Source organism: Brachypodium distachyon, chromosome 4 (genome assembly GCF_000005505.3).
Source record: "Brachypodium distachyon strain Bd21 chromosome 4, Brachypodium_distachyon_v3.0, whole genome shotgun sequence".
Classification (NCBI taxonomy): Eukaryota; Viridiplantae; Streptophyta; class Magnoliopsida; order Poales; family Poaceae; genus Brachypodium; species Brachypodium distachyon.
In genome coordinates, this window is record NC_016134.3 from 7,329,448 (window position 1) to 7,347,602 (window position 18,155).

The window sequence follows — 18,155 nt, forward strand, 5'->3', positions numbered from 1 at the left end:
ACAGCTGATATGTGAGGCCAAGATGTTCGCTCCCGAGCTCAAGATGATCAAGCTGAGGGGCTGCTGGAACCTCAGGCGCATCCCGGCCATCAACTGCCACCGTAGAGATGGCTGCCCTATTGTGGAATGTGAGGACTTGTGCCAGAAGCTGGAGTGGGATGGGCTGGAGACCGGCCACCATCCGTCTCTCTTCGAGACTCAACACTCATCGCACTACAGGAAGCCTATGCCCAGAACCTCAGTTCTCCGTTGAACTACACGGTATGGTTCTTCTTCTTTTTTTCTTTCCCTTTTTCCCCCTTTCATGTATGTATCATACAATATATTAACACCCGACAATCAATAAATTCCAGTTTACTAGTCATACCTAAATTGCAAATAAAATTCATGCGTGTATAGTAACAATTTTTCACAAATGGAATAAATTCCTTTTATGTACCGTCTGATTTTATTTTATTTTTGCATTCAGCGGACCATTCGCCTTTGAGTACTGATCGGCTGTATTATACTATCATTATATATATATGCAGATTTGTTGGTTGCAAGACAACAAGTTCCGCTGCTGTTGCTGTTGCTGCACTGCTGACTGGTTCAAGTATTTGCTTGCCAAATTGATGTTGTGTTTCCGAAATAACGAAGAGGTGCTTCATGCTGCGTGCACCTGCTTAATCATTTCTCGGTCTTTATTCTCCATTGAGGATAAGAAGACTATGTATCACGTGTGTGGTTTGGTTTGCGGTCACGTTTATGTTTGAAATAAGAGGTGTGTCATGTGATGTTCTCTATCACAGTCACAGAGCCCCAAGGTGTGGCGTGAGAGTGTTGCTTCCAAACACTACAAAGTTTGTGTGTGATTTGCATGCTACTTCTGCCTGAAAATTTCATTATCGATTTCCAATATTCATTCAAGCATTTTGAAAATACTGTTGTATGTATGGCATTCAGGTTAATCAACTAAATACCAAGTTTGTTACTCCCTTCGATCCAAAATAAGTGTCTCGGTTTTGAACTAAACCCAGTTCAAGTCTACTTCAAAACAGCGACACTTATTTTGGATTGGAGATAGTATGTTTTATCTATTCTAACGGTGGCGGCTTTGGTATGAGCAGTTCACATGTTCGGTTCTCGTATGGTGCATAAACCAGAAAATTCAGTGTGGTTCTACCTTTTTTTTTACGGGCAGTATTTGTTCTATCTAAAACACATATCAATTTCCAATATTCATTCAAGCATTTTGAAAATACTGTCGGTTCAGGTTGTTAGAGGAAAAATGCATAACTAGTGTTCACCATGCCTCCATTATGGTTTTCCAATGATGACTCTGTTGTTTGGTCATTATGTATTTATGTTTTCTTCAATGCATGGCCCGGATGATTCTGAACGCTAAATTTTTCATCCCAAAGTTCTGCATGAAGATGTAATTTATGTTCAACAAGTGAGACATAGCGTGATGAAATGAAGAACGATTTGAATTGGTGGCACGAGCAAAAAAAAGCTGGGGTTCTTGCGGCGCGATGTCATCTTAACTATAGACAACCTGTGAAAACGGAATTGGAATGACAGTTTTGAGTAGTTTTTGTCATGAAGATGAGATTATTGCACACATTTTTTTTCGGTGTCGTGTCTCTTGCTCCGCGTGGTCAATGGTCCAAATGGTTTCTTATCCTTTTCCCCTCGTGATGTCCCTCTTATGTTTCAGTCCTGGTCACGGGGGTGTAATTAAAGATTGAGTGCGCTACTTATGGTTGGGGCGGCTGATTTATGTTGGTCAATTTGGTTACGCAGGAATAATATTGTTTTAATAGAAGGAACTTGACTTCTCCAATGCCGGTCTTATATTCATTTAATCATTGACTCTATACTTGGTCTACTCTCATCAAGTCGGTGGCTCACCAACTGGCTTTGGTGGCATGCAACAGTTCGGAGCTTGTGGCCAAGGACATTTTTATCCACAATGGGTGGCGGTCTAGTTCGTGGATTGAGCATGCTTAGAGACGTTTTTTATTTCTTTCGTTGTAATAATTGAAATTTGTCCCGTACATGTTTGGCTGTGTGCATTTAGGCGCAAAGGCTGGGGATGTGATACTCTATGGCTTTATGGCATTGAGATCGATAGAACTTCCATTTTGAGAAAGAAAAAAGAGCAAAACAAAGGTGTTGTAATAACTTTGCGATGACAGCTTGTATGAGTACCTAAGTAGAAAATTGTGAGAGATAGTTTACGGGATGTTATAACTTTTCCTAAGTCAAAAGTTTATAGACAAATCTATCAACATATACAACTCTAAATTAGTAGTATAATATACTTATTTTGATATTACAGATATTAACATATTTTCTGTAAACTTTATTAGACTTTAAAAAGTTTGACTTTGGACAAATAAAGGGAGGGAGAATTTTGTAACAGAGGCTCCTAAGACACAGCTCACCTTGATCCTGCGCCACCGTCCCCACCTTCCCAACTCTAGCAAAAGGTTTAATAAGAAGAATTTTGGATATAAAATATAAACACTGCAATATACAAGTCGATTTAGAGCAAACTTATGGATCCTTCAGGTGAAAATGGAACAGAGAAACAAGAATAGAATTTTTGGGGCTCCCTATTTCAGAATTTTTGTTCATTAAAAGAAGACAGTTGGTGTAAATAAATGATAAGGTCTACTTCCGTAGAACACCAAAATATCATATTCAATACGTTCTGCATGGTCAAAACATATTTTACATTCACAAAAAAGACACAGTAATATCCATTCCACCAGAATCCATTAGCCATGCAATGCAAATGGGATGAAACTGGGAAACTTCACCCCAGGATTAAACTCCAGACATTTATGAGGACCTCAAGGATATTTTAACGTAAACGTACAAAATCATGCTTCATCAGATTCTAGATTCCCTACGAGTGAAGAATTTCTTTTATGGCATGCAGTTCCTTGATTATATGTCCTGTTGCCATCCTACTCGATGGCATTTCCTGAGAGCAAGACAGCCCAAATCTAAGCAGAGAAATCAGGCAATCAATCTTCAGTTTGTATGAATAATCATCTGTAGTCTGAAGCTCATTTTTTAGGTTCAAAGACAGCTGGGTGTCAATGACATCCATCACTCTACCACCAAGACCCAGCTTAACATACTGACGGATGCTCAATCCTCCTATGAATTCGCTATCAGTGGGCCTCTTCGCAGTTACCATTTCTAACACAAGAATTCCATAACTGTAGATATCTCCATAGGTCGATACCATGTTTCCAACACCATATTCTGTTGCATAAGAACATTTGCGAAAAGTTAGAAAGTCGATAGCATCTAGCATTCAAAACATTATGGCAAAGTCATACAATAAAGGCAACTTCAATTAGAACAGATTGCTTCTGAAGTTTTTCTGCTAGCTATTCACATTATTTGAAAAAGCACATAGCAACAATAAAGGAAAAACAAGGAAACACAATGGGCTAACCTGGGGGTGTGTAACTAATTGTCCCCCTAAATCCCATTGAGCTCGTTGACTGTTGGAAATATGAGTTTGTCTCAACAAGAATCTTAGCAAGTCCGAAGTCTCCAACATGGGCCACCATCTCAGCATCTAAGAGCACGTTGCTTGGTTTCAGATCACAATGTAAAACTGGTGCATGCCCATGGCAATGTAGGTAATCCAGTGCATCAGCCACATCAAGGAGTATAGTGACCCGCTGCAAAATATGCAAGTGCTTGGCTAGTTGGTCATTTGTGTCAGGATGCAGCCAGCCTTCTAAACAACCATTTGGCATGAAGCTATAAACAATTGCTTTGAACTCATTCCCTTTGTTGTCAATGCTTGAGCAGGCTGTAATTATCTTGACGAGATTTCGGTGCCGTAGGTTTCGGAGTGCTTCACATTCAGTAATGAAACTCTCCAGCCCACCAGGAGTTTGAAGTTTTAGGACCTTAACAGCAGCAAGGCTTGTACTTTGACCAGCTTGGGCTCCTATATTTCCTTTGAATACTGTCCCAAATGCTCCAGAACCCAACAGATTTTTTGCCAAGAAACCATCTGTTGCTCTCACTAACTGTGGATACGAGATCAATGGGTGACCTTGCATGGACGTCGTGGAATAAATTTCTGTTGTGCTTTTGCGCCAACAAAGATATACGCAGAGCAATGAAAGGATAACTATTGCTGCAGAAAGAGGAACAACAATAGGAATCACTAGAGATCTTTTCTTCCGTACTTGCGAAGAACATGGAGGCAAATGTAGATCACGTATGCCACCACAAAGTTGGGCATTGCCTTGGATTGAAATTGCAGTAGCATTCGCAAACACGCCAAAGTTCGGAACTTCCCCAACAAAGCTATTGAATGAAAGGTTTAGGTGATAGAGCATGCTAATGTTCCCAAGGAACATGGGAATCTGGCCTGACAAATTGTTTCTTGAGAGGTCAAGATTTTCTAGACCTTTGAGTTGATTGAGAAGTGAGGGAATTATCCCAGTTAAAATGTTGTTTTGGAGGTAGAGACTCTGAAGAAGTTGACATTCACCAAGGGTGGGAGGGATTTCACCTGAAAATTTATTTGATTCTGCATGAAATTCTACCAGATTTTTCAGGTTCCCTATTTCTTGTTGTATTGATCCCTCTAAGTTATTATGGGATAGATAAAAAATTCTTGATAGTGTTGGGATGTTGAATAATCCACTAGGTATTGATCCTGTGAAGTTATTGCCTGAAAGATCTAGGGCATTTAACTGTGTCAGGTTCCCAAGTGTGATTGGTAATCTACCGCTGAAGGCATTTTTCCGGAGGGAAAAGTAATTTAATTCAGTAAGATTTCCTATGGTCCATGGAATTGGTCCGTGTATTTGATTTTCATCCACGATAAAGGTGCGCAAGTTTTTAAGCTGATTCAAGGAAGAGGGAAGAGTTCCTGTGAGTAAGTTGTTATTGAGATAGAGACTTTGTAAGTTAATGATATTACCTATATCTTTAGGGATGCTTCCTGGCATTTTGGTGTGGCCAAGGTAGAGAAACCATAACGAAGTGGAGAAATTGCAAAGTGAACTAGGGAGAACCACCTCAAACTTGTTGAAACCCAATGCTAACACTTGTAACTGGGAGCAATTTGTTAATGCAGTTATGAAATCTAAGTCTTTGGGCTCTTTGGCTTCAAGTAAATTTACCGCGAAATCTAGTCGAGAGAGATTTCTCAACCTTCCAATTTCTGGAGGAAAAATACCGCTGAAAATGTTAGCACTGAGCTGAAGTAGTGACATGCCAGAAGAATTAGCTATTGAAGATGGGATGTGTCCATCGAATTGGTTGAATTCCATGAATAACCTCTTGAGATTGGGAAGAGTACTAAATGCATTGGGAGGTATTATTCCCCTTAGCTTATTGTCTCCAATGGAGAACATTATTAGAGAGGAAATGTTCCAAATAGAAGCAGGGATCACACCAGTTAAACTATTAGATCCTAAGATGAGGAAAGATAAACGGTGCAACATTCCCAAAGATGATGGGATAGCTCCTGATAGTGTATTACCACCAAGACCGAGAAAGCGTAGGCTCGAGAGGTTACCAAGAGCCTGTGGGATCTCACCAGAAAATTTGTTTAATCGGAGAGACAAGAACCCGATCCTGGCAATTCTGCCAGCGATCCAGGGATCTGTCCAGACAGAACATTTTCACCAAGGTTCAATCTGAAAAGATTCTTCAAGCTGGCACCTATTTGGGTTGGGATCTCACCTTGGAGCTTGTTACCGCTTAAGTCAAGCGTGGTGATGTTGGTGCATCCACCAAGATCAGCAGGAATGCTTCCTTGGAGAGAGTTGAGACTCAGGTTCAGCACCTGGAGCTTGGCAAGAAGTCCGAGCTCTGGGGGTATCTGACCTGTGAGGTGGTTATTGCCGAGGTCCAGCTCCCGGAGAAAGGATAGGTTGCCCAAGAATGGAGAGACAGGTCCAGCCAGGTTAGCAGACCTCAAGCGCAGCATGACAACCCTCTGGGGTGTCGAAGGCTGCCACAGACGACTCTGGGCCAGCTGCAGTGGTGGCTGGAGGAGTTCCATGAGGCCATCAAGCCCTCAGATGAGCCTGTGGACAACATAGACTTGAAGGAGAGGAGTGAGAGCTCATCGTTCATCGTCGCATTGCTGCTCCCTTGGGACACCAGAGCGTGAAAGCAGAGGAAAAAGAGCAAGAAGCAGAAAAATGTTATTGCACCCTCCATCAGGGAAGAGCGTGCATGCACAAGTTGAAGACTGCTTGTCCTTTGGTCCCAATGAGTTTAGTGCGATCGGATTGTATAAATAGAGATATGAAGGTTGACACTGTCCATCATCCGGCCACAATACTGTAAACCTACTTGGAATATGATAACTAAGATAATAAGTTCAGGGGAAAACGGCAAGCAGCAACATATTGTGTATGGATAACGAGAATAGCAAACATAAAAAGAACATATTCTTCTATTGTATATTCATTCATATAGTATCTATCCATCATTTGGCAAAGTTGTACACATATCAAACACCAAAGACAAAAGGTCATAGAGTTAGAAAGCAATGAACTGCAGGTTCTGACCAGAAGCAGAAAGCTCACTTTGTACCAGATACTTATCGTAATATTACTATGTTCTCCTTTATAGGACTTGGTATTTTTCAGGATCTTGCTTACCCTACTTAGAAGCAGCGAGCTATCTCAAAGTCAGCAGGTCTGTTTTGTTTGCTAGTCCTCTTGCCGGCTTAAAGAAAATGATGCCTTGTTAATCTAGCTTGTGCTTCTGATATAATATAATATATGGGACAACAGAAACAATCAAACTACTTATAAAAAATAGAAGGGTTGGTATCCAGATGGGAGTGGGCAAAACCTATACTAAAGTTAAAGAAATGTGTCATAGAACAATACTACATGCCAGCCATCGGCAGATGGTGTTTGTTGGTCTAGCTCTAATGTATAATTTATGGAACAGCAGAGACTGATAATGACTCGTAAAGGCTGTTATTCTCATTTACAGTACAGGATTTTTGCACTAGTTAGATATTAATTGGTTCATGTACCAGCACTACTTTTTACTCGACCCTCATGGTTAGATCACCGACCCTTCTCGGCTTAAAAGATGGGTGGTGAATCATATTAGTGGTCAGGTAAGCCTATGATTATCATCAACATGATCTCAAGTGAGGCTAGTTAATAGTTGGGTTCATCGATCCCAAATTTCTGAAAGCAAAGAATTCAAGAACACCTCAAATATTATATTAAGAGCTTGATTTAACATTCTTTTGCCCAGATCTTAGCATTTTAGCAAACTCTAAATTCTCTGAGTTGCAGAAATTGTATGATACTTCACCTCAAAAAAAGTTTGTACAAATAGATAGTAATGATGGTTGACCAGCGAGGTGGTTGTTGCTGATCAGGTCCAGGTCCTGGAGAAAGGATATGTTGCTTACCAGTCACACCTTCAAACACATCACTTGTTGATTTGGCACGAATCAGCGAAATGAGAACAAAAATGGAGTATATGACCCAAGATAATAGATGATAGTACAACATTCTCTTTAATTATGCAGTGTACGTTTTTTTTTAAGTGTATAGCAACACAGGGGTACTGTGCTAGTCATAATTACCAGATGAATAATTTTACAACAGCAGAAAACATAACCCCTCCCACCCAAATGACACCTGACCCTCGCATAATAAGCTGGTCAACAGCAGAAAACATTCAATAGTTGGCTCCTAAAATCCCACAACGACCGTCAGTTTAATATTTGATTTTTCTAAACTGACACAGTCATAGATTATTCAGAAGAATCCCAAATTCGGTATGTGCGTGGTCCATTTTTACAGCTGTGGTCTCGAAGTTCTCAAGGATGCAGCACCATTACTAGAAATAATCTTTGCACCGCAGTAGGAGAATAATTGAGGGCGCTGCAACGAAAGAAAGTGGGGAACCTCAGGAATCTAGCGCTTACCATCGATGCAAACCTTCTTCTGTTTTTGGCCCAGGACTGCGAGATCCAGCGACTCATCTTCTCCTTCCCGAAAGACTCGCTGTCAGGAGATTTGAAGTGGCATACAGCGTCCGCGACGATCCCCGCCTCCCCGGCTGCCTTCCCTACGCGCTGCCGCTCCTCCGGCCGTGGCATCGCGCCACGGTTTACTAGGGCGAAGCGAGGAGAGGGGGAAAGGGAGCAGAGAAATTCGGTGACTGACAAGCGGGTCCGCTGCTCGGGTAGGGCCATTCTTTTCAACTAGATAATGGCCCGTCTGTTGTCGTGGGAATTTTCCGTGTTAACACGAGTGAAATTAAGTTCAATCAAGGAGTATTCAAAATTAAAATTATATAACGAAATTAATATATTCTTTACTTCATATATGTCTAAAATTAATTAGAACATTACGTGAAAGTGTTCTTGTTTTATGTTTAAAACCCAATAAAACGTAAGAAAAGAAATATGTGACAAAATGATGTGGTAAACAGAGAAAAACTCCTTGTCCCTTCCTAAAAAGAAAAGAGGGATAGCTAGTGGGGATTTCCTATTTAAAATACAAAAGATTATAAAAAAGATTCATGTGTTTATACACGCATTTAAGCATGGCGTATTGACAAATCATTCAACGGCCGACGGCATCTTTGTTTTAGAGTAGAAACCATGAAATACATTTATTTATGCATGTTAACGTGGTGATAAAATATATGTTTAGGGTGTTCTGTTTGAATCCTACATTACAACGTAGTGTTACTTAAAGTGTCTGCAAAAGATAAAAGAGCAACCTTGGAAGAGCGTGTCGATACAATGTCGGAGAACACAAGTAATGCAAGTCACGATGTAGGAGGTTGCTCACAGTCAGGTCCCGTGCTTCAGTCGCCTACAAGTCAGAGGGTTGTTTAAAACAAAGATAAAATTATCTATACCAATGCGACTGTTGCTTCCCAAACACTACAAAGTTTGCATGTGATTGGCATGCTTCTGCCTTAAAATTACATTATCAATTTCTCCAATATTCATTCAAGCATTTTGAAAATGATGTTGTTGTTTATATGCATGGCATTCAGGTTAATCAACTAAATACCGACATTGTTATGCTTTATGTATTCTGACGGTGGCTTTGGTATGAACAGTTCACATGTTCAGTTCTGGTATGGTGCATAAATCAGAAAAGTCAGTGTTGGTTCACATGTACTCTGTCGGTTGTCACAGGAAAAATGCATAACTAGTGTTGGACATGCCTCCGTTCTGGTTTTCCAGTGCTCTTTGGTCATTATGTATTTCTGTTTTCTTCAGTGTAGCTTTGCATGAAGATGTAATTTATGTTCAATTGGGACCTGAGTCACTTTACTCAACTCTGTTTGCTCGAAATCTTTGCCAGAGAGATACGATTCAAATTTCTACTCTCTCCGTCTCATATTAAGTGACTCAAATTTGTTTAAATATGGATGGACCTATGCCTAAAAACATCTAGATACATATAATAGAAAGTCACTTAATATGGGACGGAAAGAATATTTGGATCAGAGCCCCTCACACCTCTGCCACCATCCCTTCCTACCCAACTCCAACAAAAGGCTTAAATTAACCACTGCGATATGCAGAGAAACGGATCGATTTAGAGCAAACACCATGGACTGAGGGTCAAAATGGAGTGTAAATTTACAATCGTTAGGAAAATGGAACAGAAATACTCCCTCCGTCAGTTAATTCGGGACCGAGGGAGTACAAGATTGGAAATTTTTGGGATCCCTAATTCAGGTTTTTCATTACAGCAAGACAATTGGTGTAAATAACTGATGAGGTCTACCTCCATGGTGTATAAAAAAAATCAGTGGCGGTGATCCATCACATCCTCACCTCCTCATGCATATCATAGAAAAAAGAAAAAAGCTCACTTCCTTCTCCTGCAAGGTGATACTCCCTCCGTCCAACAAAGGATGTCTCAACTTTGATTAAATTTGAATGCATCTATACACTAAGTCATGTCTACATCAGGTGCGGAGGCAGGAAAAAATATAGGAAAGACCAGAATAGAAGGAATGATTTATTAGAGGAGGCCAACGCATATAAATGTGAAGCTTATAGAATGAAATTGCAAAGATTATTAAGGGGCTTACTAAAAATGCCAAATCTTAGGGGGCCAGCCTGGGCCTCCGCCACTGGTCTACATACATCCAAATTTAATCAAAATTGAGACATCCTTTGTTGGACGGAGGGAGTATTGTTTATTACTACCGAATATGTGAGAGCAATTTTATAGTGTAATTTATCTATAGCAAGCAGTATAATTTATTTATTCTTAGCAAGACACAGGTATTTAAATACTCCATCCGATCCTAAATTGTTGTCGAAATATTACATGTATCTAGACGCTTTTAAGCATAGGTACATCCATATTTGGGCAAATTTGAGTCAAGAATTTAGGATCAGAGGGAGTAGTATTCAACAAAATTACTTATTGCACCCCATTCTGCATGGTCAAAAAATATTTTACAACCACAACAAACAGTCATGAGCAGGACCATTCCATCATCATGCATTAACCATGCAATGCAAATGGGTTGGAATTGGGAAACTTCACGCCAGGAATAAATTCGAGGCCTTTACAAGGACCTCATGGACATTTCATCATGAACATACAAAATCATGATTCATTGCATTATAGATTCCTTACAAGTGAAGAGTTTCTTTGATGGCATGCAGTTCCTTGATTATATCTCTTGTTGCCATTCTACTCGATGGCATTTCCTGAGAGCAAGACAAGCCAAGTCTGAGAAATCAGGCAATCAGTCTTCAGTTTGTACGAATAATCATCTACAGTCTGAAGCTCATTTTCGAGGTTCAAAGACAGCTGGTTGTCAATGACATCCATCACACTACCACCAAGACCCAGCTCAACATTCTGGCGGATGTTCAATCCTCCTATGAATTCGCTATCAGTGGGCCTCTTCGCAGTTACCGTTTCTAACACAAGAATTCCAGAACTGTAGATATCTCCATAAGCCGATACCACGTTTCCAGCACCGTATTCTGTTGCATAAGAACATCTGCGAAAAGTTAGAATTTCTGTATCACCTAGCGATTAAAGTCGTAACATTATATATAAAGGCTACTTCAACTTCAACTAGTAGAACAGATCGCTTCTGCAACTTTTCAGAAGCTTCTTTAATTAGCTGTATGCATTAGATAAAAGCACAAAGAAACAATAAAGGTAAAACAAGAAAACACAATGGGCTAACCTGGGGGTGCGTAACCCATTGTCCCTCTAAATCCCATTGAGCTCGTTTTGGCTGTTGGAAATATGAGCTTGTCTCAACAAGAATCTTTGCAAGTCCAAAGTCTCCAACATGGCCCACCAACTCAGCATCTAAGAGCACATTGCTTGTTTTGAGATCACAATGTAAAACCGGGCAATGTAGGTAATCCAACGCATTAGCCACATCAAGCAGTATAGTAACTCTCTCGAGGAGATTTAAGTGCTTGTCTGGTTGGTCATTTGTGTCAGGATGCAGCCAGCCTTCTAAAGTACCATTAGGCATGAAGTCAAACACAATTGCTTTGAAATCATTCCCTCTGCTATCAATGCTTGAGCAAGCTGTGAGTATCTTGACAAGATTTTGGTGCCGTAGGTTTCTCAGTGTTTCGCATTCGGCAATGAAATTTGACAGGAGTTTAAAGTTTTAGTACTTCGACAGCAACAACACTTGTACTTTCACCAGCTTGGGCTCCTATATTTCCTTTGAATACGGTCCCAAATGCTCCAGAACCCAACATATTTGCTGTAGAGAAACTATCTGTTGCTCTCACTAACTGTGGATAAGAGATGAATGGGTGGCCTTGCATGGATGTTGTTGAAGGAAGTTTTGTTGTCCTTCCGCACCGAGAAAGAAATATGCAGATCAGTGAAAAGATGACTACTGTTGCAACAAGAGGAACAACAGTAGGAATCAGTAGAGATCTTTTCTTTGCTACTTGTGAAGAACATGGAGGCAAGTGTAAATCTGGTATGCCACCACAAAGTTTGTTGTTACCTTGAATCGAGATCGCGGTAGCACCGGCAAAAACACCAAAATTTGGTACTTCCCCAACAAAGGCATTGAATGACCGATTTAGGTAATACAGCATGCTAATGTTACCAAGGAACTTGGGAATTTCGCCGGACAAATTGTTGGTTGAGAGATCAAGATTTTCTAGACCTTTCAGTTGACTCAGGAATGAGGGCATTCTACCAGTTAAAATGTTGTTTTGGAGGTAAAGATTTCTGAGAAGTTGACACTCACCAAGGGTGCTAGGGATTTCACCTGATAAATTATTAGAATATGCATGGAACTCTAGAAGGTTTTTTAGATTCCCAAGTTCTTGTGGTAGTGATCCCTCCAGGTTATTATCGGATAACTCCAAAATTTCAGATAGTGTGGGGATGTTGAATATTTATTTAGGAACTTGGCCTGTAAATTTATTAGACGAAAGTCCCAGTGCCAACAAATTTGTCATGTTGCCAAGTGTGCTTGGTATGCTACCGCTAAACGCATTTGCGTCCAGATCAAAGTAATTTAGTTCTGTAAGATTTCCTATGGTCAATGGGATTGACCCACTGATTTTGTTGCTAAATGCAAAGAAAGATTGCAGATTGGAAAAGGAATCAGGAAGGACTCCTCCAAACTTGTTAGTGCATAGGTCCAAAGTTTGTAACTGGGAGCAATTTGCCAATGCAGACAAGAATTCCCAATCTTTGGGCCCTTTTGCTTGAAGCAGATTGTTCGAGAGCTGCAGCCAGTTGAGATTTCTCAAGCTTCCAAGCTCCGGAGGAACGACGCCACTGAAAAGGTTGAAACTGAGCTGAACTGTAGACACATCAGAAGCATTATCCAGTGAGGTGGGGATATAGCCGTGGAACTTATTCCATTGCTATGTACTGGAGGCGGGGGAGATTATTGAATGCATCAGGTGGTATAGTTCCACTAAGCATATTTTGCTGGACGGAGAATGCTGTTAGAGAGGAAATGTTCCAAATAGAAGCAGGGATCAAGCCGCTTAAATTGTTATATCTTAAGATGAGTCGAGATAAACTGGGCAACCGTCCCAAAGATGTAGGGATGGCACCTGACAGCATGTTGCCCCCAAGGTCAAGATGCCACAGGCCGGAGAGATTGCCAAGAGCAGATGGTATCTCACCGGACAACCTGTTGTTGCTCAGAGACAAGTATTCAATGGATAGTAAGTCTGCCAGAGAGCAGATGGTATCTCACCGTGCCGGCCCACGAGCTCGAGGCTGAGGCCCAGGCACGGCCCAAGACGGGTCACGGGCCGGCATGGCCCGTTTATAATCATGCCGGGCCGAGCCCGTAACGGGCCTGGCATGGCGGGCTCGCGGGCTTTTTCAAAAAGCCCGGCCCGTTGGCCAGCTATAGTGACCAGTACTTCAACACATGTGGATTTATCAATTTACTCTAACCTAGAAGTTCAAATTTATTAATCTGTACACGTCATGTTCTATGGACGTTTGTGATATTTTGCTTTCTTTTCTTTTTTTTTAACTTGTGTGCATCTTAACATGCCGATGAGTATCAAATCCTCGTCTCCGGTCTGCAAGTAGGGGAAATATCCAGTGAAAACTCTCATCCGGTGAAAACCTGAAAACTCTCGCTGTGAACCGTTGGATCGGGAATGTATGGCTCAGATCAAAGGTGGGATTGAAATCAGCCACTTAAACGTACCCTTGCGCAAAACCCCCTCCTTTTATGTAGAAACTCGGTAATGATTAGGCAGCTGGAAAATGATTCGTCTTCTCCAATCCGTTCCAATCGACCATGGAGCTGCGTCTGCCTCCAGTCGCCGGTGCTGGCCCTCCGCCGCCTACCTCTCCGACAACCCCCACAACATTGCGCCCTCCTACGGCGCGTGTCCAACGCTCATGTTTTCCTGCCCTCCGCCGTCTATGTTTAGGCATACCCGGACCTCCTACAGCCATGTTCGGGAGTGATCGCCCTTCAGAACATGCTTCACTACCGCTCTTCCTAAGAAACACCATCGACGGATCTCTGCGGCTCTGCCCCCTTCCGTGCACCTGCCTCCTAGCAGCAGCCAGCAGTACACAGCTAAGCATTGGGATTCATTGATTCAAATTGACAACTGCAATGGTTTGTAAGATCTGGCCTCAGGTTAAGGGGAATTCTACTCTAGAACACACCAATTTGTTGGCGATAGCCGTTCCTCCCATCCACCCTCACAGCTATCCAGTTCATTGTTCTTCCGTTCCAAGCCAAAATTACAAGCCGGTCGGTCCAACAGAATGTAAAGAGCTATTACATGGTCTCACTGGACCCAATCTTGGCTAGCAAGCCAGGCCGGTAAGCGTTTCCATCTCTTGGGCCGCGGTGCCGGCCCAGTTGTTTCCACCTCCTGTTCCTTGGCGTCGCCTGGTGGAGAAGGGTTGCTGACATCCCCCCCTCCTTGAGACCCAGCTTGACCCCAAGCTGGAGCGAATGGAAAGCGTTGATGGAGATTGAGCAAATCTTCCCAAGTGCTGCATTCCTCCGGTGAATTGCTCCATTGAACCAGCACCTGAGGAAGAGAAGAAGCACCACGCGATTGCACACGGCAACGCAGTACCTGCACAGGAAACTGAAGCAGACCATCAACAGTGGGAAGCATTGGGGTTACCTGATCAGTAGGACGAAGAGCAGCTTTCAGTTGGGAAACATGAAACACGGGATGAATCCGACTCCCAACTGGCAACTGCAAACGATAAGCCACATGGCCAATGAGTTCTTCAACCAAGAAGGGCCCATAATATTTGAAGAGAAGCTTATGGTTAGCCCGAGGTGCAACTGAAGGCTGAACATAAGGTTGAAGTTTCAGATAAACACTGTCACCAATCTGAAATTGACGCTCCTAACGCTTCCTATCAGCCTGATGAGTCATACGCTGTTGGGCACGCAGCAAATGTTGACGAACAGAAGCTAGAAGGACTGTGCGATTCTCCAACCAACGAGCCAGATCAGGGGAAGCAATAGTATCCACAGGAGTAAGACCAAAGGAACGAGGCTGCTGGCCATAAACGACTTCAAAGGGTGTTTTACCTAGAGAGGCATGCCAATTGGTGTTGTACCAATACTCACACAAGGATAACCACTTAGACCACTGAGATGGATGAGCAGAAATGAAGCAGCGTAAATAGCACTCAACAGATTGATTCACTCGCTCGGTTTGCCCGTCAGTTTGGGGATGATAAGCAGAACTGAGCTTCAAATCAATACCAAGATGGCGAAAAAATTCTTGCCAGAAAAGTCTTGTAAAAATAGGATCTCGGTCAGACACAATGGCTGTAGGCATACCATGCAAATGATAGTAGTGATCCAGAAAAACCTCAGCGATGCGTTTAGCAGTATAAGGATGTCTTACAAGAATGAAATGGCTATACTTAGAGAATTTATCCACAATCACCAGAATGCAATTGTACCCATGAGAAGAAGGCAAACCTTTGATGAAGTCCATGGTAATAAGCTCCCAAGCACCAGTAGGAATAGGAAGAGGCTGTAACTTACCAGGATAGAGTGTGCGTTCAGGTTTAGCACGCTGACGGACGTCACAGGTCTGAACAAATTGCTTAGTGCTACTTCAGACCAGTCCAAGAGAATAAGTGTTTAAGGCGTTGATAAGTGACAGGCACGCCAGAATGACCCCCAACTGGACTAGCATGGAAAGCTTGGATGATCTTCAATTGGAGAGCAGGAGTAGCAGCAAGCCAAATACGCCCCTTTTTGCGAATAAGACCATTGTGGAGATGACAAGGAGTAGAGGACAGGGGTAGCTTTTCCCCATCCTTGCCCTAAGACGAAGCAGGAGGAGGCTTGTGAGGCGGCGAATCGTCCAGGCCGGCGAGCTTGTCCAGATCCAGGCGCAAATCACCAACATCGGCACTGAAATGGGTATGCAAAGTCTTGATCCGGTTGGCGGCGGAGTTGATCTTCTGAGTTGCGTCGGTCACCAGGGTGGTCACCGTCTTGAGGATGTTGTCTTGTTGCTCCTTCAACTTCTGGTCGAAGTGGCCGGAGATTTCGGCCTTGAGCAAATCGTACACGGCCTTCTCGGCGGCCGTAAGCTTGTCCATGACCGTCGCGTGCCGTCCTGCGGCGAAGCGGGTGAAGTGGGGGTGCCCGGGAAGGTCCAGATCGAGGAGGCTCTGATACCAGATGTAAGATCTGGCCTCAGGTTAAGGGGAATTCTACTCTAGAGCACACGAATTTGTTGTCGATAGCCGTTCCTCCCATCCACCCTCACAACTATCCAGTTCATTGTTCTTCCGTTCCAAGCCAAAATTACAAGCCGGTCGGTCCAACAGAATGTAAAGAGCTATTACATGGTCTCACTGGACCTAATCTTGGCTAGCAAGCCAGGCCGGTAAGCGTTTCCATCTCTTGGGCCGCAGTGCCGGCCCAGTTGTCTCCACCTCCTGTTCCTTGGCGTCGCCTGGTGGAGAAGGGTTGCTGACATGGTTGTTTTCTTATTTGCTTGGATGCGATTTGATTTTCTAGACCCCTGATTGCAACGAGGAAGGAAGCTCCAACATGTCCAAGCGCTCATGTCACATCGGTTCTGCTGAACAAAAAATGTTTTTTGTACATTCGGCTAGCCATTGATTCCGCTAAACAGAAATTAGGAAAATTCAGGAAACAACAAATATTCTTTATACATTCACATTCGTTCAGGAATCCTTTGTACAGTCACATTGAACATTGGCTCGGCTAAACCAATCTGCAATTACAAATTCCGCTTACAAATCAGTACACCTAAATGGATTCAGTGCACAATAAAGCATCCCAGTAGAGCAAAACAACAGCTCTAGCTTCAGCATACACATGTTCAGTAAACACATGTTCAGAAAACAACAATCAGACAGCACGTCAGCTTCACTATCGCCGAGCCATGGGGGCATCACTGTGGCTGCTGCCTCACCCTCGCGAGGTGCCGCTTCATCAGCCGCCGTCGCGCAAATCCGTCAATTTGACAGGTCGCCGTCGCCTGGGGTCTCCGCCGCCGCCGCACGCGGGCTCCGCACCACCGCTTTCTTGGGGAAGGGATCCGCAGGTGGTAGCCGTTGCTTGGGGAAGGTCGGTGCAGGTGGTCATCGTCAGCCCGTCGCGGGATTCTCTGGTTCGCACCGGTGGGGATTCAAACGAGTGGGGATGGGGATTGGCAGTGTACGTGGCTTGAGGATAACCTAGTTTTCGGTAAAAGCAATGTAAACGCAGGGGTTTTTACCCAAATGTACGTTTAAGTCACTGGTTTCAATCCCACATTTGATCTGAGCCCTACATTCTCGGTCCAACGGCTGAAAGCGAGAGTTTTCAGGTTTTCACCAAATGGAAGTTTTCACCGGATATTTCCTATCTGGTCCTAAGCACCCTCTAACAACAACCAACTATAACTGATATCGACGACCGATACGGATTCTCCATCGATTGACTATAACTGATATCTCCGGTGGCTATTCTATTGGATGGTAATTCCTGAAAGCAGCAACTTCCCAGCCTAAGTAGTGAAGCAAGGCAATCAATCATTCTCTTGTTTGAAGCAGCATTCACAGTTTGGAGAGGATTATGAATGTCAAAAGATAGCCGCATGTCAACGACATCCATCATTCCACCACGCAAAGCTAGCTCAACGTACTCGCGGTCGCTGAGGCTCAATCCTTGTCTGAGTTTGTTATCTGTGGCCCTCTTTCCGGTGACAGTAAATATCTCCATGTGTCGACACCATGTTTTCAGCACCATGCTATGTGGCATCAAACAATTTGGATAAATTAGATTACTTATGGTTGATGCAATCCTAAATTTACAGTAAGTTCCAAGGGGTGTACAATACTAGTTCTGCAAAACCAGTGATGACTTCATTCGGAATTCTGTCGAGCAACTCTTTCTCTACATAGCAAATAAGGCTATATATGGTTCATGAAGTCATCACTGGTTTTGTTGCGGAGAGCGCTCTTGACAATCTTCATAGCTGAGAAGCACCTCTCAACGGTTACAGTGGCAACAGGAAGTGTTAGTTCTAGCTTTACAAGTTGGTAAACTACAGGATAAGAAGTATGCTTCTTTGTAGTCACCATCAGTTCAGCCAGATCACCAATATTTTCCAAGCTAGCAAATCTTGTATCATGGGTTACATTATCCAAGTAAAGATGAAG

At 42.8% G+C, this 18,155-nt stretch overlaps 1 protein-coding gene and 2 pseudogenes across 1 annotated transcript; all 3 read right to left on the reverse strand.

The window, feature by feature from the left end:
- Positions 1 to 2,641: 2,641 nt before the first annotated feature.
- Positions 2,642 to 8,206, reverse strand: LOC100843392 (receptor kinase-like protein Xa21). The gene is made up of 3 exons (XM_010239006.3): positions 7,946 to 8,206; positions 3,458 to 4,046; positions 2,642 to 3,261 (listed from the first exon to the last, which is right to left on the reverse strand). Exons 1-3 carry the CDS (start codon positions 8,117 to 8,119, stop codon positions 2,897 to 2,899), a joined length of 1,128 nt encoding a protein of 375 aa, XP_010237308.1. The 5' UTR covers positions 8,120 to 8,206; the 3' UTR covers positions 2,642 to 2,896.
- On the reverse strand, positions 5,498 to 7,939 carry LOC106866883 (annotated as a pseudogene).
- Positions 8,207 to 10,636: 2,430 nt separating the features above from the next.
- Positions 10,637 to 13,280, reverse strand: LOC100826058 (annotated as a pseudogene).
- Between the last annotated feature and the right edge of the window lie 4,875 nt (positions 13,281 to 18,155).